The sequence below is a fragment of the Acinonyx jubatus genome, chromosome A2 (genome assembly GCF_027475565.1).
Source record: "Acinonyx jubatus isolate Ajub_Pintada_27869175 chromosome A2, VMU_Ajub_asm_v1.0, whole genome shotgun sequence".
Lineage (NCBI taxonomy): Eukaryota > Metazoa > Chordata > Mammalia > Carnivora > Felidae > Acinonyx > Acinonyx jubatus.
Window position 1 is genome coordinate 121,704,933 of NC_069383.1, and position 23,354 is coordinate 121,728,286.

Below are 23,354 nucleotides of genomic sequence, written 5' to 3' on the forward strand. Positions count from 1 at the left end.
TATTTACTTCAGAGTATTAAAACATTCAGATTATGAGGAGGCAGCACTTTGAAGGTTAAGAGAATTGTAATCTATATATTATAGATTATAGAAGCAGAGACAAATATTTAATATTGGTTGATGTCAGTGGCATAATCTAAGCTTAGGACCATCTTCTGGAGGCCAATTGGAAGAAAGAAGAGTTAGTGTACTGAACAAAAGACCATTCTCATTTGTCAGCCTGAGGATACCTAATTTGAATTCTCAATTTTTGTAAGTCCCAAAAAGGATCTCCTCCTCCCCAGGAACCTGCCATTTAAAAAATATAAGATAAAAAGAAGTACTGGTTTTCTATTGGCCACAGGGTTGCAATTTAGCAGGGTAGACACCTTATTAGGCTCTGATCAAATCTAGGTACCCATATTCCCTCACGTTAAATAAAATTGAGGAAAATGCTGGTTATCTGGGTACCTACACTTTAGTGGTTTGAGTTTGGCTTTTATAATTGGGAGAATCATGGAGTCAGCAGGAGCTCTTCCAGGGACAGGAGAGGAGTATGTGACAGGGCGACAGTCCCCTTTCTGCTTTGTGTGCACTGATGACCCACCGTTGCTCACAGCAGGCACTCTTCACTGGGCCGCCTACGGTGGAGGAAATCTGAGTATGAAAACCTGCCTCTTAACTTGGGGCCTGAGGAAAATGTCAAATTTCAGGAACATTTGAGTTCAGTAGGAAAATACCACAGGAAAAGTTTAAATTGGACACAATTGTTCCTCATTCTTATTAAGGCCCTCCTCATCCTCCCCTTGCTTCATTCCTAGTTCTTTGTCATCAGGGTCTGCTCCCTTAGATGAGCATTCCTGTATTATGTCAATGTCTCCTCTCTCATAGGAGATTCTCATAGTATTTTCCAGATGCTCTTTCAGAACCAAGGTATTTACTCTTTAAGCTGCTAAGTTTGATGACTGCTCACAGCTGGGTCCCTCTCTCTGGGTAATGCTTTTGGCAGAAAGAACTTCCCAAATTCAATGCCTGGTTGGTGCATTGGTACAAAGGACCCCCCCTCCCCACCTTGGCCTCTAACTTGGGAACCTCTGAAGGGCCTTCTGCTCCAGAGCTCCCCCTGTAGGCTTATATTGAAACCGCACCACTGTTTAACCTCTGCCCAGTCTGGCTTCTCTGACTCCTTCATAGGTGAGGCTCTGAGAGCTTTCCCAGCATACCTCCTGAACACAAATGTCTGCCTAAGAGTCTGTTTTTAGAAAACACAAAGAAAGACAGTGACTACTGAAGTATTTATTTTCAAAGAGCATTTGGACTTTTCTTCCCTTTGGGCCATATTCCCTCCCCCTCCTTTTCCTTAAGTCTTATTTTCCATATAACCAATTCTGAAAACCTTATTCAGGCAAACTTTGGTAGTTAGTTCTGAATCCAGGAGACCTTCAATATTTGAATCCTGGCTCTATTACTTACTAAAGATGGATATGACCTTAGGCAAACTGCTCTGACCTCAGGCAAACAAGGCAGGTTCCTTGTCTGTAAACTGGGCATAGCAATAGTACTTACCTCATAAGGTTCCTTGTGAATACCAGATGAGGCAATGTGTTTGAAGTGGCAGGATAGGTTAGCACTTGTTAAATGTTTGAGAATCACACCTTCCAAATCCTTTGTAAACATTATTATAACCTATCATTTCCCCCTAACAAAATGAATAGTCTGCATAGAATTTTCATTTCAGGGGTTACATATTTCTAAAATTAACATTTTCTTCTTTTAAAGTCTATCTGTCGGGGGGGGGGGGCTGGGTGGCTCAGGTGGTTAAGCATACAGCTCTTTTATTTTTTTTAAATTTTTTAATGCTTTTATTCTTGAGAGAGAGAGAGAGGGAGACAGAGTGCAAGTGGGGGAGGGGCAGAGAGAGAGGGAGACACAGAATCTGAAGCAGGCACCAGGCTCTGAGCTGTCAGCATGGAGCCTGATGTGGGGCTCAAACTCTAACCATGAGATCCTGACCTGAGCTGAAGTCGAATGCTCAACCAACTGAGCCACCCAGGCGCCCCAAGCATATAGCTTTTTTTTTTTAAAGCATATAGCTTTTAATTTTAGCTCATGCTAGGAACTCACGGTTCATAAGCTCAAGCCCAGCATTCAGATGGAGCACTGTCAGCCCGGATCCTGCTTGGTATTCTTTCTCTCCCTCTCCCCCACTTGTGTTTTCTCTCTCAAAATAAATAAATAAACTTAAAAAAAAAACATCAGTCTGCTTAACTTTTCAAAATATCTTGTTTATTTTCATAGACATAAGTTCTTTATTTAACTCTTTCAGCATCCTAAACAGACTCATTCCTATTTCTTTGTTAGACCATTCTATTGTTTGGTTCAAATTTCTAAAAAATAACTTTTTGAAAATGTTTTGGAATATTGGCTTACAGGCTTATTTGTGAAAAGGAGTTATTTTTCTTTGTTTGTTTTTATTCCCATCAGCAGTTTTGTCGCTGTTCTACCTCATCCCCTGGGTCACCAGCCCAGAAGCAGATCTGCTCATGGATTCTGTGAGGTCCTGACCTGTGAGGACACTCAAATTACTGCAGCTCTCAGCCCAGAGCCAGTGGGAATCCTGGCCCAAGACTTTCCACCTGTCTTGCACCACTGTGTGTGATTGCTTCTTTCACCAGAGAGCAATAGGTGGGGAAGATGCACACCCCAAGCCCTTACTCCAAGGATATTGTATCCTGTCTCCAGAGAGGATTTTTGCTTTTTTATTTTTTTGAGAGAGAGAGGGCACAAATTAGTGAGGACCAGAGAGAGAGAGAGAGAGGGAGAGAGAAAGAGAGATACCTATGAGGGGCAGAAAGGGGAGAGAGGGAGAAAGAGAAGTGGGGCTCAACCACAGCAGGACTTGTGTTCACCCAATGCTGGGCTTGAACTCACGAACTATGAGATCATGATTTGAGCTGCAGTCCCAATACTTAACTGACTGAGCCACCCAGATGCCCTGGATTTTTGCTTTTTTAAAGCCAAGCTGTCAGGTACCACTGCCTTCCCTCAGGCCTACAGTCTAGTGCCTCCAGTCGCAGTAATCACTTTCAGTTTTTGTTCTATTTCTGTTGCATCAGAAATATTAATCTTGCATTTGCATATGTCATTACTAAGTGTTTGGAGGCAGAATGGGTGTTTTGATGGTGATCTTATTGGACATCATGTTGTTGTCCAGAAGTCTCCACGAACAGAAGAGAATAACAAAACCACATTGAGAGGAGAATTTGTATGCTGGGAGGTCTTACTCTCTCTTATATAGAACACATACAAATTTGTTTCTTAGCACAGTTACATGTTCCAGACTTTCTGCATGACTTTCCAATTGTACAGCCAAAGATGTTAATTTATGAAAACCAAAGATTTTGTACAGAAGCTTAATTGAACAAGGATGAAGAACTGGATGTATGGAGTTTCTATGTATCAACTGCATTCACTTCCACTTTTTCTGCTATTAACACTTGGTTGCTTATTATTTTCTAAATAACTCATCATTTTCCTGTTTCCATAACAATGAGGTCACATGAAACATTACAGTCAATACTAAAATATGATTATCATCAGTTGGCTTACCCGAGTTAATAGTGGTTCACCATTTTTTAGCCACCTGTATGTAGGTTTGGGCCTTCCATTTGCTTTACATTCCCAAAAGACATTTTCTTCAATGGCCACATGTGTATCGTTTATTTCTTGAATCCAATTAGGTTGAGCTATAGCAGTTCAGAAAGCAAAGAAAAGATGTACATTCAGTATATGTTCAATCTATTTTTATCACATGAAATCGAAGGACAAAAGTAGGTTTGTAATAAAATTATTTTTCCAGGTGTTATGCATATTTCAAGGCTGGGTAAGAGTTCAGGGGTACTTTTAGAAGACAACCCACTCTATGTCCAACTCTGAATGTCCTGTTTTTGCAGCCCATGTGACTGGTCTTTTAATTGCTAAAGGCAGAAAATAAAAGCAGCATTGCCATATGGCCAAATTAACTGTCCCTCTCCTCCAAGTAGCTATTTTTTACCATTTTTGTAGGAGAAATATCCCACACTGCCCCACCATTTCTGGCTGGGAGCATGTTTTCCTAGATACACACTATGTTTCCCAGATTGCTTTGCAATTGGAGGTAACCATGTGACTAAGTTCAAGCTCAGCGTACCTGTGTGAAAGTAGTGAGATCAATTTTCAAGTTGTTTACTGAAAGATACTTGCCCCGAAATCTCATTGCCCCATACCATTGATGGGGGAAAAAAAAAGTGACAACTGCAATAGTCTTGGGCTCAGAGATAGAAGCTACGAAGGATGAAAATGCAGACTTATCAGTCTTGGACTTTGAATAACCTTGTAGAGCAAAGTAGCCCCAGACTCACCAGCAGATTGTGGGGGAAATATGTGGGGAAGAAATAAACTTTTTTTAAGCCAATGTATTTTTGGGTCTCTCTATTAGAGCAGCTTAGTCTCTTGCTAACTAATACACTTCACTCCTACATACTATATAGATAATTTTGTGACTTCTTTCTCCTTCTAGACTACATCATTGTTTACTATTGACTTATTTCATATTGATAGAATGTTATACACAAGAGTATGGCTCCAGAACCCCAAATCTCTGAATGAGTCCTGATTTTTACCAAAACTTTCATAGGAAATCATCTCTTGCCCACAGTCTACCACTGTGGAATTCAAGGTAGCCCACCATCCTACACCACTCCCACTACCCAAATTATGCCACCTTTCTCATGCTTCAGTTGAAATCATGCTTTTTTTCTCCTTGTTCTCAATAAAGACAATGTTAATTCCACATTCCATAAAATGTCATCATAAATACCAAGCTTTGCCTACAGCACAATTCATGCTTTTGTTAACTGTAATGGCAAATGTACTTAAGTAGAAGACCTTTAGTCCAAAGTTCATGCAGAAGAGAACCACAGCTATCATTCTGGAATGTTTCCTTCTCACAGGACAATTTCTGTAGGGTAATGCCTACCAACAGAAACCTAATAGTTAGAATTGTTATCAGTATTTAATTAGAAGGTGCTACTCAATATTCTTAACAGGTCTCTTGTCTGATTTGACCTCAGAATCTTCATTGAGTGAGGCTTCAAATCATCTATAATTTAATTCAAAAGGAAATTACTAGTGTTGAGGCTAAGCTGTCTATCTTACCTACTTACTAATAAACAAAACTAGAAAAACACTCAACAAGTCACTTTACCAGCAGAGGTCTCTAGGTCCTTGAATAAATATTGCTTTCTCCTTTTCCCATCTACAAACAAATACATGTTTTTCAAGGAGCAAAACACAATTTTACAAATCTTCTACTGATGGGGATGATGCATTGTTGCATAGGAGGGGAGGCTGAAAGGGTCGATTTTCAAAAAAAAAAAGTTGTAACATCAACAAGCATTAATTTCAATGAAAGGTTATAACCTTCATCCTTGAAAGAGCTGCAAGTCTGCCATTGTTCTGTATCTTCCTGCTGCTCATGCAAAGGGAGCTCAAAAGGTAGATACCTTTTCTGTTCTCTGCTTGGAGAATTTGATGTGTAACCCTGATAGGGCTAATGGCAGTTGTGTGCCTGATTTCACATTCAACCTGCTGAATATTTACCCCCCACAGAGTCCATGAAAACAAAGCAAACAAGAAAAGCTACAGAAATCTATGTGGAATATTAACAACTAAGCCAAACTTTTCAAAGAGACTGAGGGAAAAATAAATGGAAGGGCAAATGTAACTTATGAAGCAATGTCAAGTTGTAGTTCAAAAAGGAAACATCAAAACCACGTGCAAAGACTGAGATTTCAATGTCACAGATTTCCTGCAACACTTGAGCTTATTCGTTGCTTTCTTTCAAAAATATAGAAACCTGGAATGGAAGCAAAGCCTTGACATCCCACACTCAAAAAAGAGATGGGGCAGGGCAGGGAGAGTCTTGAGAGGATTTTGCAAACACCTTGCAAAGTTCTAACTAACGACTTCCATGGGCTCATTTTGTCTCTTCCAACAGGCTTATGGAAGTTAAGGTGCTTGACAAGAATGCTCACTGGTAGTTATTTGTGCTGGTCAAGGTGAAATCACACACTAATTCAGCTGATGTAAGACATCATCATATACTTTCTTTGTTTTTAAGTAAAATTAATTCATAGAAGACAAATGTGAAATGATAAAAACATATTCCTTTTGAGGTGATACCTGGACAAGGGCCCAGGATCAGGAAAAGAATATCATATTATATAAATGGCAAAGAATGAGATAATCTTACTTTTTAACATGCCAGTTTCAGATCTATAGGGCAAATGCCCACGCAGTGAAGATTTCTGCTGTCTGTCACTCACTTAGACTGGATGAATCAGATCTAAGTGAGTGAATTTCTTGTATGCAGTCTGTGACTGATGAAAATTGTTTATATCTCTCCATATCTCTTCAGGTCACCTAGTTCAAAGTCTTTGGATAACAAATGGTCCACTTTAGAGCATGATGAAAACATGATTTCATATATATATATGAACATATATATATACATATATAACATATATATATATATATGTTGGCTAATGCATATGGTCTAAGGTATTTATTACTTAGTATCTAGTTTTAACTACCTTTTATGATTCCATTTATAAATAGTAACTCTTAAGTAAGACCTGAACAGGTTGGTATAGCACTAGTATTTCAGAAACCAAGTTGTATTTAAATGCCTTTTTGGGTAATATATGTAGATCCCACGTATTAAACAGAATGAATCACATCCACATATTAAACCATCTATTTTCATGTTCTTTCAAGATTTGAAACAGAAGAATTCCTTCTCTGTAACATCTCATCTTGTTCTCAAGCTACAAATTCAAATATAAGGTTAAATGATTATGTAGGATTTGACCTTGTGACACCATTAGTCTCTTGGATAGATGAACAATCTTTTCATTTCAATCTTTTATAAAATAACTGCCAGAAATTACCTAAATCTTTGTGTATTCCAGCCAATGGAATCATGTAAGCATCATATCCAATAAGAATTTATACTGCTGATGGATTGAATTTGAACTCAGTGGCCAAACAATTCTCAAATCTACATCTCAACTTAGATCTCTGATTCTCCAAAACCAAAAATTTCTAATAAGAAGAAATGCCATCATGAGCCTAGAACTTAGAAATTTAAAAATGTAAAAGAAAGCATATGCTGGGGAAAAGCATTTAAATCCCTATTGCAAAGATGATCCAGTGGCCATTCGAAATTATTTCTGGTTACTTACATAGTCTTGGAGAAGATGAATCAGCTCCAGGGAATACAGAGGTTTAACTAATAATATTGCTTAAGAAGTTTATTAGTAGTGGGTTTTATAAACCTGAAGATAATCACTTGGATTCAATTTACCACCTGGGTATGGATATGGATATAAATATGGATAGCTGCTTCCCAAATCCTTATCTCCAGACTGGAAGTTTGGATTGTTCACAGAATCACTGATATATTCTCATTATCTTCACCTTGAAACCAAATGTTCCTAGCACTAGCACTTGAACTATTCACTTTCAAACCTTACTGTAGAGGGTATTCCAACTTATCCTTATAGTCTCCTCTGAAACCCCTGACTTCCCATTTGCAGAAGTCACTGAATGGAAAGACCAGCTTAACCAGCAATACTTATACTGTGTCCCGAGGTAGGGTCCAAATTTGATCTTTGTTCAGTGTTTATCATCTCCCATCCTCTGACTTCAGGCTCTCGTCCACTCAACACATGGCGGCAGGAAAGCATCCTACTATGGGGGTTTCAAATTCAATTCTGCAAAGCTTTGAGGTCTCTTGGGAGGTATTTTCTTCAACTAGAGAAGGCTTGCTTTGTTTTAAACATAGAGAATTTGATGTAAAAAAAAAGGAACTTGATGATTAAACAACACATGCACTTTGAAAAATACTACACTGAAGCCATCTAAATCTTGTCTTGGATTTGGAGCCTGGAGATTGTCAGCACAGAGCCTGACGCGGGGCTCGAACTCACACACCGCGAGATCATGACCTGAGCCGAAGTTGGACGCTCAACCGACTGAGCCACCCAGGTGCCCCTTGAGACTGTATCTTGAACTAACTGAATTCTTGGGTCTCCCAGGTTCTCTGTTAATTTGTGCTTCACTCAGACACCCCTACTTAGGGTCTCTTCACCTCTGTACTGTACTTTTGCTTCTGGAAATGACAATATCATCAGGCCAAGCCTCTCAAAGGTAACAATGATAAACTCGATACAAAAGATAAAAGCTGACTATGTGAAGGCAGCCAAGAGCAAGCATATTTCTATTAATAGGTATTCACTAATAAATACAACAGATGTGACTGGAGGAATTAAGTCTCTGTGTGAGATAATGGACAAAATTTATGAATGTGCTTTGCACACTGTAAATGTTATACATACCAAGAGAACATTACTACCATTTCATATTTTTAGGCTAATATTTAAAGTACTCTGCCATCTTGTTCTACCCAGTTCTCTTACTTTCTCTCCAACTATGCCCAGAAAATACATAGCTGCCATCAAATAAGGGTCTTCTTTATCCTCAAGTCCAATAAGTCAGTTCTTCCTTGTATCTTTGTTCTTATCATTTTTTCTTCTTGGAATATTTCTCTCCCCTCCATCCCTAACCTGTTTTTACTCTGAAGAAACAGCTCCTCCATGAGGCCTTCCCTGATCGACCAATCACAATCCTTCTGAACACATACAGTTCATTTGGCACAAAAAGCCTGATTTGTGCCATCACTTGTATTGTTTTTGTAAGGCCTTACAGCTGGTTCACTAAGCCCACTTTTGCTCACAAAAAACAAGCTATTACTCTAGCCTAACATGGATTAATTTCCCTTTAACTTTCAACTTAATCACTACCTAGTGATTCTCAGAATCTGGTCTTACTGGGTTGATTTTATCCCTTCCTGCTCCTTCCCCTATGCACCTTCTGAGAAAAATACCACCAAGCCCTGACACTATGTATTTATGGGGTATCTCATCAGCATCACTTTATATTTGTTATTTCTCAACCCCATAATAACCTGTAGGTTAAATGGAATTTTCCTCATTTTACAGATGAAGCACAGAAATAGTAAGGTCTCAATTCAGAAAGGGGTCCAGTTAGGATGGGCACGCAGGCCTGCTTGCCTCCAACACCCATGCTGTATCTATAGGTTCTGAAAACATGTGCAACCTTACCATCAGTGGTGATGTGAGCATTTTTTGGACCTGTGTTTCTCAAAGTATGGTCTAAGGACCACTAGGATTCCCTAGGTCTCTTTCAGAGAGCCCATGACATCTTTTCTTTCCAACTACCTATCTGTAGGAGATTTCCTTCATATACTTCAAGCAAAACAATACATCATGACTGACTGAACACACAAGCACATATAAGAGTCCAGCTTTCTTCTGTTAAAACAGACATTAAAGAGATTTGCAAACACATAAGCAATGCCTCTTTTCTTATTAATTTCTCTGTGAAAAAATATAATCAGTTTTCTTAAAATATGTTAATTATGTTAACAGGTCATTTTAAAATAAAGTATTAAATTAGGGGCAGCCTGGGTGGCTCAGTCGGTTGAGCGTCCAACCTCAGCTCAAGTCATGATCTCACAGTTCACAAGTTCAAGCCCTATGTCAGGCTCTGTGCTGGCAGCTCAGATCCTGGGGCCTGCTTCCGATTCTCTGCCTCCCTCTCTGCACCAGCACACCACCCCCCCCCCCGCCCCCAACCACCTCGCTCATGCTCTCTCTGTCTCAAAAATAAACATTAAAAATTTTTTTAAATAAAAAATAAAAAGTACTAAATTAAATTGTTTTAATTTTTAATATGGGATATACTGGTAGATACTGGCAAAAATCCTTTGGAGCATTTAATAATTTTTAAGGGTGAAAAGGGATCTTGAAACCACAAGTTTGAGAACTCTTACTTTAGATAAGCACAGAAACTTTCAGATAAATGAATCTACTTATGTAAGACTTGCTACAAGTATATTTAAACAGTATTCCTTGCTGGATAAAAATTATAACAGTACCTCTGCATTCTATGGTAATAACGAGTGAAGACATTGAATTGAATTTCAATTCAACGAGTGAAGACATTGAATTGAATTTCAATTCAATATATTGATGTGACTTTTTCTTCCCTAGTCTGAAGCTTCTTTTGGGGTAAGGACCTTGTGTCCCCACTTCTGCATTACTTCCCACTGACCCTTATTCACAGTACGTTCTCAGTATGTACCTCTTGAAATTTACAGCAAGCCAATTTAGTGGAACTACCAGACAAAGAGACAGAACAAAAATTGTTGGCTTCATTTTAGTGGCACTGATGGTAACTGAGGGTCTCAGTATCAGTTCTGTCCAGGACAATTAAACAGACTATTGCTCTACTCTGAAATTACCTTATCTGTTGTTTTCATCTTTTGGTCACTATGTCCTTTAAGCCACTTTGCAGGGCCGAATATTATCTAGAGATCACATACATGTAGCATATCCAGGGGGAAATTAGTATGCTGTGCTGCATGATGCTTCTGTATTCACTTGTTGATGACGTTAGAGATACTCAAACACTGTTCGCACAGCCATCAAGCCTATGGTTTTGCCATTTGAGCCAAAGGACCATAGCATACAAGGTTTAGACATACAGCCATATATGTAATTTGGAATGGAAAATAAAAAGAGCTCATTCAGACTCAATCAGTTGATTACCTTAGAAAATAAGAAGAAAGAAAGCCAATTATTCATCTGGATGTTTTCATTTATGACACTGGTTGTGGGAAAATATGGAGAAAAAGTATCTGGATGATTAATGGATTTTCCCCTTATCTACTGCATTAAAATGTCTTATTGGCAGGAAAAATAACATGTGCACTATAACAGAAAGGGCAGTTGTAGCCATGGCTCTGATTCTCACTCACTTTATGATCTTGGGTATGTTATTTCATGTCTCTGGGCTTTATTTTCTTTACTTATAAAAATCAAGGGGTTGGCCGTAGTAGTTCCTTCCAGCTCAAACGTGACAGGATTCTATGTATTACAGCCTGCTCAAATACTATATTCTCTATTTCCTAATGGTGAAGAGGATTTTACTCTCTTAACACCTGTTACATATAGGAGGAATTACACAAAAGCTATTAAATATCAGGTTCTTTTAGTTCACACTTCATTCTTCTAAATGATGACTATAATACTATTGGTCTATTTGTGAAAAAAAAAGGAAGTGACTATACAGACACAATGAGGCAAAAAATGAGTAATTATCAAGTGAATTAAATCCATTTTGTACTTTCCTTTCCCTTCTTCAAAGATAATTACTTTAACGCCCTCATTCTACTTTGTCTGTGTAGACTGGCTACAATGCCTGATGTGACAGCGAGCTTTGTAGAGCTATGTAGCTCTGTAGAGAACCAGAACACCCTTGCCTGTGTGTAATGTAATCTCAGTTTCACTCTACCTACCACTTGCATACAGCTTAGCACAGAGTAATGGTTCACACAGTGTGGACTCTAGACAAACTGCATCAGCGTTACTGAAATACAACTTTAAAAATTTTTTTTTAACATTTATTTATTTTTGAGACAGAGAGAGACAGAGCATGAACAGGGAGGGTCAGAGAGAGAGGGAGACACAGAATCGGAAACAGGCTCCAGGCTCTGAGCTGTCAGCATAGAGCCCGACGCGGGGCTCGAACTCCCGGACTGTGAGATCGTGACCTGAGCCGAAGTCGGACGCTCAACTGACCGAGCCACCCAGGCGCCCCTGAAATACAACTTTTTAAAAATGTACGTTCTCGGGTCTCACCCCAGCTCTACAGAATCAGGACCTGTGAAGGTAGGGCCCAATATTCAGCATTTTAATAAATTCTCCATGTTATTCTGATTCACACTGAAGTACAAGAACCTCCAGCATGAAGGAACAAGCATGGCATTTGGAACCTAGCTCTGTGTCTTACTATGTAAACTGAAATCAGCTACATAAACTCTGGCAATCAGTTCCATCTACAAACTGGTTTCATTAGAATGAGAATGTCTTACTGGTTTTACCTTCAAAATATATCCAAGTCTCTCTATTTATTTTCCTTCCTTGAGTCCTAGCCACTATCATCTCTCACCTAGATGGCTCCCTGATCGGTTGTCCTGTGTTTGCTCTGGGTTCCGCATCATCTATTCACCACAAAGCAACCACCGTGGTCTTCTAAAGACAAGAATCATATTAAATCACTCTCCTGGTTAAAATCTTCCAGTGGTTTCCCATTATACTCAAAATAAAACCCAAACTCTGTGCCTGGCTCATAAAGTACCGCATAATCTGTTGCTTTCCTATGCTTCAACAATTTTGTCCTTTCTCACGAAGATTTTGTTATATTGATTTCCTTGATGCAGCTCAAACGTGTCAAGTAGTTTCCTGTCTCAGGGCCTTTGCAACTCCTTCCCTTCTGCCTGGAATGTACTTCCCTCAAAACTCTGGCTCTTTCTCATCCTTCAAGTTTTGGCTCAGAGTTCAAATCTCAGACTAGTCTTCCCTAATGACCATATCTTATGAAGCCTTTCTTCTGCTCCTGGTTTTTTTTTTTTCTATCACATCCTAATTACTTTCATTATAATTCTTATCACAATATGAAATTTTATAGTTCATTTATTTGCTTAATAGTATATTGTCTTTCAACTTCTAGTAAAATATAAGCTCTTTGAGGGCAGGGATTTGTCCTGCAGCCCTAGTGCCTAACATGTTCTGCCATATGTGTAGGGGCCTCTTTTGGGCAACAGCCTTGAGCAATGGAAACTTGATTGAGGCAAAAGGGCCCACAGTGACCACTGAGCTGAATACAAACAGGTTCATTAAGCAAATCACCTCGAAAGAGCCATAGGCCCTAACTGACCATTTACAACCAGTCACAGTTCCTAAGATTACTGAAAAAGGGAAAGCTGTATACATTTCCCATACTTCCCCACTCTGCCCTATAACTATAGCCCCTCACCACCGCCTTGTGGCAGACAGTCTTTCTTTTGATGTCCTTCCCTCTGCTCCCTTGGAGTGTATTCAATAGGCTTGTATCTCCTTTGTTCTGCCTTCAGTGAATTCTTTCACTGCCTCATGCTGCCGGCCCCTACACCATCCAACGGGATGCACCACAATATGTAGGCAATGAAAAAAGATATTTGTTGAACTAATAATATATCAAAATCACTTTGGAAAATTTCTACCTTTAGCAACAAAGACCCATTGTATTTTACTCTTGAAAATTACAGACCTATTTGTAGAAAGTTTTTCACGTTGAAAAATGTCTGAAACAGCAGATTAAAACTAGACCACACTGCATAATGTACAAACTTATCCTGTCACTATATTGTATACCTGAAACTAATGTAACATTGTGTGTTAACCATAAAACACAAAACAAAGACTAGACCACACTGGTCAAGTATAAGTCATGGCAAAAATAAAATGGGAAGATAGGGTAGGGTAAAATGTTTTATATATGAACTAGTTTTAATTCCTCACACATATCAAACAGGAGTAGCACATGCAAATCTAAACACACAGGTAGAGTGGGAGCACACCAACCAGGAACAGGGGCTTCCATCATGCTGACACAGGGAAGATGGGAGCAATGGAATCAAGCCCAGCAGGCCTTGGGAGCAAGGTTAAATGGTTTCAGTGCAAGATGAGGAAAACTGCCATTTTGCTAAGCCAGATCAGAAGTTAGCATACGCATGGTTGATGTGGAGACTTTGATGAACGGAACGAGATAACTTGGAACCATAAAAGAGAAGCAAGCTTCTAAACTCAAACCCATGGTTTATAATCCCTGAGCACAGCACATCTGAACACTGTGAGAAATTCTCTTGTCGACAAAGGCAGAACATTCATGGATAAGTGACTTAGGCTATTTTCTCCCCTTTTGTGATCTACATAGTGATTTTAATTATAATAACTCATTTAAATTGGAGATCTAGACAGCTGGATATTAGGCACTCAGCATTGGGAAAACCCAATAGAGACCAAAAAAATGAGAGGCAAAAAAAAATGACAGCCAAGCACTTTTGTATAATTAATCCCTCCTGTGACAATGAAAACAGTTCGATAATTTCTGTGTCACTGATATGCTAGCTGAGGAAAAACAAAAGAATAAACATAGATACAACAGCCAAACACTATTAAAGTCAACTGATCTGACAAGCTTCTAACACCAAGGGTGGTTGACAACTGAGAAAAAATCTGAGTTATCTACAGAAAGCAGGCAAATTTCATTCTGCTTTTTCCCCCATGCATGGATGCAGATAACTCCATTTAAAAGGGAAACACTGGTAGAATCTGATTTTCATCTCCAGGGCAGGATCCCTGAAGGGAAAAAAACAAAACAAAACATTTTACTGCACAAGGCTGAGGGCCAGTGACAAATTCAATTCTCTAGAATGGTAATTCTGGAGTATTCTTTTTCCATTGGAGGAAAACTTTGACCCACTAGGAAGTACTATGCCAACTCCTGGTTACAGAACATTTCATACCTCCATAACATACTGAAAACAGATATTTCACTTAAAAGAAAACCATGGAAGTGAAAATAACTGTATTCAATTAGTTGAGCAACTCAAATAACACTTGGCAACAACCATAGCTGAACAGAAAAGTCTATTCAACTAATAAAAGAGAAAAAACATTGGCCTTTAACCTATTTTCAGGTTGTTCTTATCTGACATGTAAGGAATAATTATCACACTGGTGAGAAAAATGTGCCCTAAACACTTGAAAAATACATCAATTGCATCTCACTAAACAAATGTGTAACTCTTGGTGCTATGTTTTCCCTGTCCGTTAACTATGTCGTCTTTTGCTTTTTAACCAATCAAATACGGGATCAACTATCACAGTTTAAGAAAGGGCAAAGATCAAATATCAACTCCATCATTTGGCTTGAGTAGAATTAGTTCTTTATAATTGCTGAAGAATGATGAATGATTAAAGAAGTGGGCAAATTTATTCAAACAACTGTTGCCCAGGTCATCACGTGAAATACCTTCTAGAACCATTTGGGCTCTTCTGCCTCCCCACATATATCAGGTATCTAAGTACCAAATGCTGAGGGTCACGTGAGAGAGTTCTCTGCAAAGTAGCGGATACTCAAAATGTCCACTCAGTTTCCAATCACGTTTCTAAAGAACGTTTTACGACTAATGAACAAAATCTGGCTATATCTTAAAACCAAAATACTTTAGAAGAAGAACTGATGAAGTAAATAGACTTTTTGGTATCTGTTATTGCAAAAAATAAGAACATTTAAAACTTTTGCTGTAACTTGTGCCTAAAGAGCTATTCTCAGTATTTCAATACATATTGTTGTGTATTTAAGCCATTCTTGAATAATTATCAACCTACAATATTTATTTTCAATGCCCAGAAAGATGGGATTCAGGCATGTTCCAATTTGGCAGAACTCTATTTGCCTTCAAAATGCCTATCCAGTGAAATCCCTTTTTGGATTTCAAATTGACACCCTAACAGGGTTTCCAAGATTGGCTAAATTGACGACCACGTGCTAGCAGTTTCACATTTATATTATGTTTGGATCAATGCCTATGATTTGATTGGAATAGGAGCAGCTGCACATAAAGTCTTTGGGGTGAGAGAGATTTGTCATGCTCCACTCTGATAACTAAATTTGGGGAGTGTGCATTTTGAAATGTTCATGGTACCACATTAAATTGCTATCAAATAGAAGCAATTACAAAGAATTAACATGAGCCCCAAACCAAAATTCTAAGGAAGAAAAGCATACAGCTTAAAAAAAAATAAATTAGGAAGAAGGAATAACAAAATGTTTCCTGCATCAAGTTTACAGCTTAATGGCAAGAGGAAACACGGTTCCTTTGCAAGTGCGTTCACACTAATATCCATCTCCCAAACACCTCAGCCTAATTTCTTCCTCTCTGCTCCGTCAACATCCTTGTCCCCCACCCTTACTCTCCACACCCAGAATCACCCAGGGAATGCTAATTAGCAGCAATCCAAGGGTTTTACACAGTCCTATTCTAAACAATCTTTTCTGAAAAGCCTGAACGCAAACCTCTTGGTTTACGCTTTTAATACCAAGGTCTGTAGAACTACAAGTGATAAAGTGGGAAGGCAAACTTACCATAAAAAGTCAACTGTCCCCTTGCTACATTTTTCCCTCTTGAATTTTCAGCCACACATTCATATAAACCAGCATCCTCCTGCTGAAAATTGGGGATTTCAAGAATTCCAGTGGATTTGTGTCTTCTGGCTTTCCTTGCTATAGGCTTTCCATCAGCTCTTCTCCAAATAATAGTTGGTACTGGACTGATAGAATAAAAAAGAGTGAATCAAATTAGAGAAAACCATATCTTTTATTTGAACCTATGCTTCCCATAACCCCTTCCTTCTTGGTTCTAAGCATATAAACTTGCCCTAAACAGTACTCCCCAAAGTTCATTCATTCATGTATCACTATTACGATTTTAGCCATATCCACATTTCTAGTGTGATTATATATTAAGTGTTTTTCTTAGAATCAAATAACCTTTCATAACCTTAAATAAGGTAATATATCTCCTATACAATAGTAACACTAAAAAACATTTTTATATGCTTGTTATATATCTTTTTAGTACAAATGCTTTTTTCCACATCATAAATAGGAAAATAAAAATGTCCACGCACAAATGTGTGAGATTAAAGATGCGTGCAAATTCTTTCACATTCCTCTCATACAAGGTACAGGCCCTCCTATGTCTTGAACCTGCTGTGTTGTTTGAGTACTTTGATTACTGAACTAAGACAGAAGTGATGTTGTACGGTTTCAAGGGTTAGGCAATAAGAAACTGGCAGCTTCTACTTTCTGTCTCCTGGGACATTCTCTCTAGAACCTTACCAACTGATAACAGCAGTTCACCAGACAGTGGTTTAGGGAATTTTTTACTTAAAATAGAAAGATAAGGAAAGCAGCCATCTGTGGGGTCTTTATGTACTCTCATGGCATCTATCATCCTACAACCATAACTGTTAGAGCACATCTTAAATTGCAAGGAGGGCATCATTGAGTCTGCAAATCAATGCTTTAGCAAGCTAACCACAGCTTTTAAGACTGCAGCTTCCTACCAGGGGATACAATTATTTACTTATTTATTTTTCACAAAACACACACACAGAGAAGTAATTAGGCTAAAGACTTGCTAATCTTCTCTGGAAAACCTGAGATGGTATTTAAAAAATTAAAGCCATCAATTCTACTATACTTGTTTTAGAACAATTTAAGTTCATTCAACAGACACCAACTCTAAATGCAGAAAGGGTTCTATCAAAAGTACATTACGGGTGCCTTTACATCTAATGAGATACACACTTAATACAGGCCTTTACAAATAACTATACTTAGACACAGTCTTCCTGCTCTTAAGTGGGCAGTGATGATGTATTTTGGCAGTTGGATATGCATATCCAAATATCTTTGTGTAGACTGGAGGAACCCAATTTTGGTCTTTTGTTTTTATTCCAGTGCCATTCAGGCAGTATGAATAGAGTTTAATTCACACCCCCTTTGAAGTATGAACAACAAGAATTTTGCTCTCTCTTCAAAAAACATTTTTCAAGGTGTCACCTTGCATAGTGTACCAAATTTACATCTAGGCTGCCCAGTTAACCTGCTTTCACCTTTTCCCTGGATTGGGTTTCCCAATGTATATATTTAAAATAAAAAATGGGGCCATGCGATAAAAATGGGGCCAGGCTGCTTAGCAGTCTGGTTTCAGTCTCTTAGTAATAAATTACGGGCATTTTCTATTTCTCACATGTTGTTTTACAATTTGACTTTTAATGTCTGAACAGTGTTCAGTCCTACAGGTATGTCATAATTTATTGAAGGTGATAAGTTTTCAGGACATAAAAATTTACCAGTATATGTATGGTACCAAAGTAAAGATACTGGTGTAATTTATACTGCCCTGACTTAAAACCATGGAAACTAGAAGAATCTTTTTATTAGAGCTGAAAATATAGTGATAAAAAGGAATACCTTTCTTCTATGGTTGCTGTAAACACAAAAAATATACAGAAACAGATCACATGCTGATACAGGGGTTGGGCACAAGCAAGTGCTGTTGCCTTAGCCATGATCTGGGTGCAGGAAGAGGATAGGGAGTTAGCAATGGGTTAGCGGGAAATAGGGTTGGGTGTAGAGATCTACATCAATCAATAAATTCCATAGATGATCTAAAATTCTCATTTCAGATGACAGTGTGTACCATTTATGCCACCCCCCCCCTTTTTTAGGGAAATCTTAACTGATCTCTTTTTCCATTTTCTTTCTGCCCTCTGAGAGATACTCTATGGAAACGTTAACTGGATCCCAACTAGGCTTATCTATAATTCCACAGACTTAATAATAAAGTTGGGAGTAATTTTCAGGCGAGTCTGTAAAATAGACTCTCTTAAAGAATATATGATCTTCCCTATCTTTAGCCAGAGAAGAAAATCCAAAGTAGAGAGAAGAGACTGGTAATTTAAAAAGAAATTCAAGAAAAGTTTGATGCATCCTCTGTAAACTAGGGCCAGACTGAAAGTCCATATTTTTCTAAATAGTCGGCTTGAGCGTACCTCAAATGAAGGCCATTGTTTTCCTGTCATTCTGGGTTAGACAGCGTGCACATTATAGGTCACAATAATAGAAGAAAATACTTTTTCAGAATTGCCCATTCTCTTCTCCTTTGTGGCCATGTCATTTGTGGCAGCCTAATCCCCTTTGTGCCATTACATGTACTCTCTCCATGGTGAGAGGGCAGAATCAAAGATGCATACATGGCATCACAAAAAGAAAGGCCTGACTTGCTTTTCAGTCACCTCAGAAGCCATCACCGGGAACAGTGCAAATAAACTTCTACACCCACACAGGCTGAAGGGTGAAGAAGACGGAAGAGAAACCAGACTTACTTTCCTAAGGCAAAGCATTCCAGCTTGACTGTTGTTCCTTTGGCGGTCGGCACCATTTCTGGGAATTGCACTTCTATTTTTGGCTCATATTCACCCATCACCCCTGTGAATAAACAAAGGGACTAAGTCTTTGAGGCTCTTTTAAAACATACATTAGTGTTTTTGTTAATTTAGGATGCTCTCATACATCATTATGTGCACAATTAATTCCTTCATTTAAAGCAGGTTCTATCTCTAACCAGCCTTGAATTGTGGCTCTTCTCCCAGTTACTGCTAGGGGAAATTTTGTGTCACAGTGCCATACCATCTGCCTAGGATCAAATTCTCTGTGTATACAACTTCACTTCTTGAAAAACCTTTTTTTAAAAGGGAGTCATGGACCATGTAAGGAGGGGAGAGATAAAGTCCCAGACACTAGAGAAATCAAATAAATGATCTTTTTGAAAACATACTGCAAAAAAAATTTAAGTACTTTACCAAAATACTTGCTGCTCTATTATGTCTATGTAAGAAAAAAATCTGAGTAGTCAGTTACTCAATTACGAATTACTTTATCATTCACTTCCAAAACCAATCTGAATTAATCATAAATTAGTACAGAGAAGGTAACATCAAATGCCAGTGACATTATATTCTGAACCAAGGTAAAAATGACAGGAGGAAGTAATACAGAAAACAATCTTTAAATCATACCCACCTTCCCAAAGGCATGCTGACTTTAAGGTCATATTCTCTCACTTTCCTATATCGTAGGAAATTGTACAATTGTGGTCACAGTAACATAACCTAACAAACGAAGTCCATACTTTATAACTAAAAACCAGCCAATTATTTCTTATCAATAAATTATCTTAAAAATTTTTTTTAAATGTTTATTTTGGAGTGAGAGAGAGAGACAGAGAGAGGGAGGGAGATGAGCAGGGGAGGGGCAGAGAGAGACAGAGACAGAGCATGAGCGGGGGAGGGCAGAGAGAGGGAGACAGAATCTGAAGCAGGCTCCAGGGTCTGAGCCGTCAGCACAGAGCCCGATGCGGGGCTTGAACTCACCAGCCATGATATCATGACCTGAGTTCAAGCTGGACACTGAATCGACTGAGCCACCCAGGCACCCCTCTTACCAATACATTCTTGACCCCATCTCCCACTGATCAAATCCATTTATTTCTATTCAATGTCTCGTCCTTTCCGTGATCTCTGATTCAGCTGTGCCAATATAAAATTTGGAATTATCTAACATACTAAGAAATGATAGGATCCTTCATTTCACCTCTCCTTTAGGCTTTCCATAATTATAGGAAAAAAGACTGAGGGATTCAGAAGAAAAGGTGAAAGCAAGGAATGGACAGGGACAGGTACAATGACAGAGAGAAATGATTCCACTCATTTGGTTGAGGTGACCGTTTTCATCTGCAGCTTCAATGTTTGGGAAGCATCAAGGAGATTTTGTTAATGTGCAAAAAAGAAAATCAATGCTGTGAGATAACCTAACTGTCTAGCTAGGTTTGCTGTGAAGTATGTGGTCCTAAGTGCAAAGTTGAACATAACTTTGATTTTTTTTCCTTTCATAGAATGACAGGGAAGGTTGGATTTGGAAGGGGCCTTTTAAATAATTTAGTTCAGCATTTTTAATCTTGGCATTCATGGATGAACACTTTCCTACAGAGAGGACCTGCAGCTAACAATCTATTCTCAGAAGGACTATAACCCACTCCCCCCAATGCAATTAAAATCGGTTCTAATCTATCCCTCCCTTTTGTGAGCAAGGCTGTAATCTCAAAGGGGTTAAGCAGTTTGTCTCTAGTTTTACAACAAACTAGTTGGTGTTCCAGTTTGTAAATCTGGTCCCCAATTCCTCTTTTACTATGGCCTCTCACCACCGCAATGAAGAACACTGGAAAACTAGATTCAAATACATTAAATCCATGTTGCCACATTCAGATACAAAACCACTCCTTCCTTTTTGGCCAGTTTGGGTTCCCTTCCACTTAAATTCTGGTTTGCCTTCCTTTAAGCATTTGCCACAAAGCTAGACCAGCAAAGAAGTGGCACTTGCTAATGACGGCATTCACCCACAGCTGCTGAACTTGCTAACCAACAGCCCATACGGTTGACTCATTGTCCCATAAATATCAGTAGTATGACTCTCAGCCCAGGAACAAGTTAACACCTTTTAGTGCTGTGTGTGTGTGTGTGTGTGTGTGTGTGTGTGTGTGTGGCTATGTACTCCAGGAGCAGTGTTAATTAAAAAAAGAATTGCTTTGGGAGAAAGAGGTCTTTTGTGCTCCCAGGAAATCATAACAGTCTGCACTGCAGTGTATCATGTGTGGGAGGGAGATGAGACAATAATGTTAAAATACAACAGGCAAGGCTGTTTTAGCAGTGATCAGGTGGTCCCCCTGCCTTCTCTTTCTTTAAACATTACATACACATTAGGTTTCTTTAACCCAGCTCTGAAAGATATACCAAGGAGAAAATATATCTCACACAATCTTGTCCTGAGAAAGTGAGATATCACTGCAATGCAGAGACAGTGTGCATGGTCCTGTGCCCTGTCATCTCCTCATCCTAAACTCTTACTTATCAAGGCCCAGACTCAAAGTCCACTCCTCTAGGATCCTTTTTCCCTTCCTCTGTCTGGACCACTCTATACCTCACAGTGGCCTTTAAATGACCAGACAGCATTAACACCTCTGTGCCTCAGCTCTACTATTTCCCCTGACTTCTTAAAAAAAACACACACACACACACACACATTTACTGAGGTATAATTTACGTACAAATTCAAAGATTTTCAGTAAATTTACCAAGTTGCAAAGTCATGGCCATAATCCACTTTTTTCAGCATTTCCATCACCCCATGATCCTTCATGTCTATTTATAGTCAATCCTCAGAACCCATTCCAGCCCGAGGCAGCTTCTAATCTGCTTTCTCTCTTTGATAATTTGCCTTTTCTGGATGTTTCATATAAATGGAATTATACACCATGTGTTCTTTTGTATCTGGGCTCTTTCACTTGGCATAGCGTGATCAAGGTTCATCCATGTTGCAGAATTTATCAGTAGTTTGTTCATTTTTATTGCTGAATACTATTCAACTGTATGGTTATACCATATCTTATTTATGTCTGTCCTGGTCATATTAGCAACAACATGACACAAACGGAATGGCTTAAAGAAAAAGAAATGTATTCTCTCATAGTTCTGGAGGGTAGAAGTCATAAATGAAGTGATGACAGGGCTCTGCCCCCTCTGACATTCTGGGTAGAATTGTCCCTTGCCTCCTCCTAGCTTCTGGTGGTGGCCATAAATCTTTGGTGTTCCTGGGCTTACACCTGTATCACTCGAGTCTCTACTTCTGTCATCACACGGCATTCTCTCTATGTGTCTTCCCATTGTACTTTTATAAGGACACCAGTCATACTGGATTAATGACCAACTGCAGTCTGATATGACTTCACCTGAATTAACTGCACCTATAAAAACCATATTTCCAGATAAGGTCATATTTTGAGTACTAGGAGGGTTACATCTTCAACGTATCTTTTTTGAGGGACACAATTCAACTCATAATACCAGTTAATGGGCATTTATTTAGGTCGCCTCCACTTTTAGTGATAATGAGTTATGCTTCTAAGAACATTTGCTTGCAAGTCTTTGTGTGGAAATGTCTTTCATTTTTCATGCTTCCTATGATTTTTGGGCGGATAACTTTTCTCTTGCTTCATGTCTCAGCTCAAATGGAGCCCCTTCAGAGGAGTGCTTTCACTTAAACTCACCAAAAAACTACTGCCACATAAATAATGTTATTTTACACATAAAATTTTGGGCCCCTCTCAAACAGCATTACTGTTGTCGATCATCTTTATAGCTATATATATATATATATATATATATATGTTATCTCTTTTTCTTCGTGTTTTCACTTTCTCGAAAAATGGAAAGACTTTCAAATTTTTTCTGTAACCCTCACAAATCCTAGTTCAGTACCAGGCATATGAAAAAAAAATTGTGGGGTGATTGGGTGGCTCAGTTGGTTGAGTGTCTAACTCTTGGCTCAGGTCATGATCTCATGGTTCGTAGGTTTGAGCCCCACATCAGCCTCTGTGCTGACAGTGTGGAACCTTCTTGGGATTTTCTCTCTCTCTCTCTCTCTCTCTCTCTCTCTCTCTCTCTGCCCCTCCCATGCCCATGGTCTCTTTCTCTCTCTCTGTTAATGTTAATATTATTATTTAATAACATTTAAAAAATCACAGTAAAAAAAAATTGTGACGAGTAGAAATTTGTGGAAGGGAGGAAAAATGTAGGAATATGGGCCTTCTCCTATGACACATAATAGCCATTAAGTCAATCATGCACTTCCTTCCAGCCATGAAAGTCATTTCTAAAGTATCATCATCATGGCTTCTT

The 23,354-nt window shown here is 38.7% G+C and overlaps 1 protein-coding gene across 8 annotated transcripts in view; it reads right to left on the reverse strand.

Annotated features, from left to right (window-relative positions):
- LOC106969548 (contactin-4) overlaps positions 1 to 23,354 on the reverse strand; it is an 884,673-nt gene that overhangs the window by 141,906 nt on the left and 719,413 nt on the right. For all 8 annotated transcript variants that reach the window (XM_027042504.2, XM_027042501.2, XM_027042502.2 and 5 more), the window contains 3 exons: positions 18,948 to 19,050; positions 16,138 to 16,322; positions 3,589 to 3,725 (listed from right to left, as the gene is read on the reverse strand). In XM_027042504.2, coding sequence (XP_026898305.1) covers positions 3,589 to 3,725; positions 16,138 to 16,322; positions 18,948 to 19,050 — 425 coding nt within the window. The remainder of the gene's footprint in view (positions 1 to 3,588; positions 3,726 to 16,137; positions 16,323 to 18,947; positions 19,051 to 23,354) is intronic.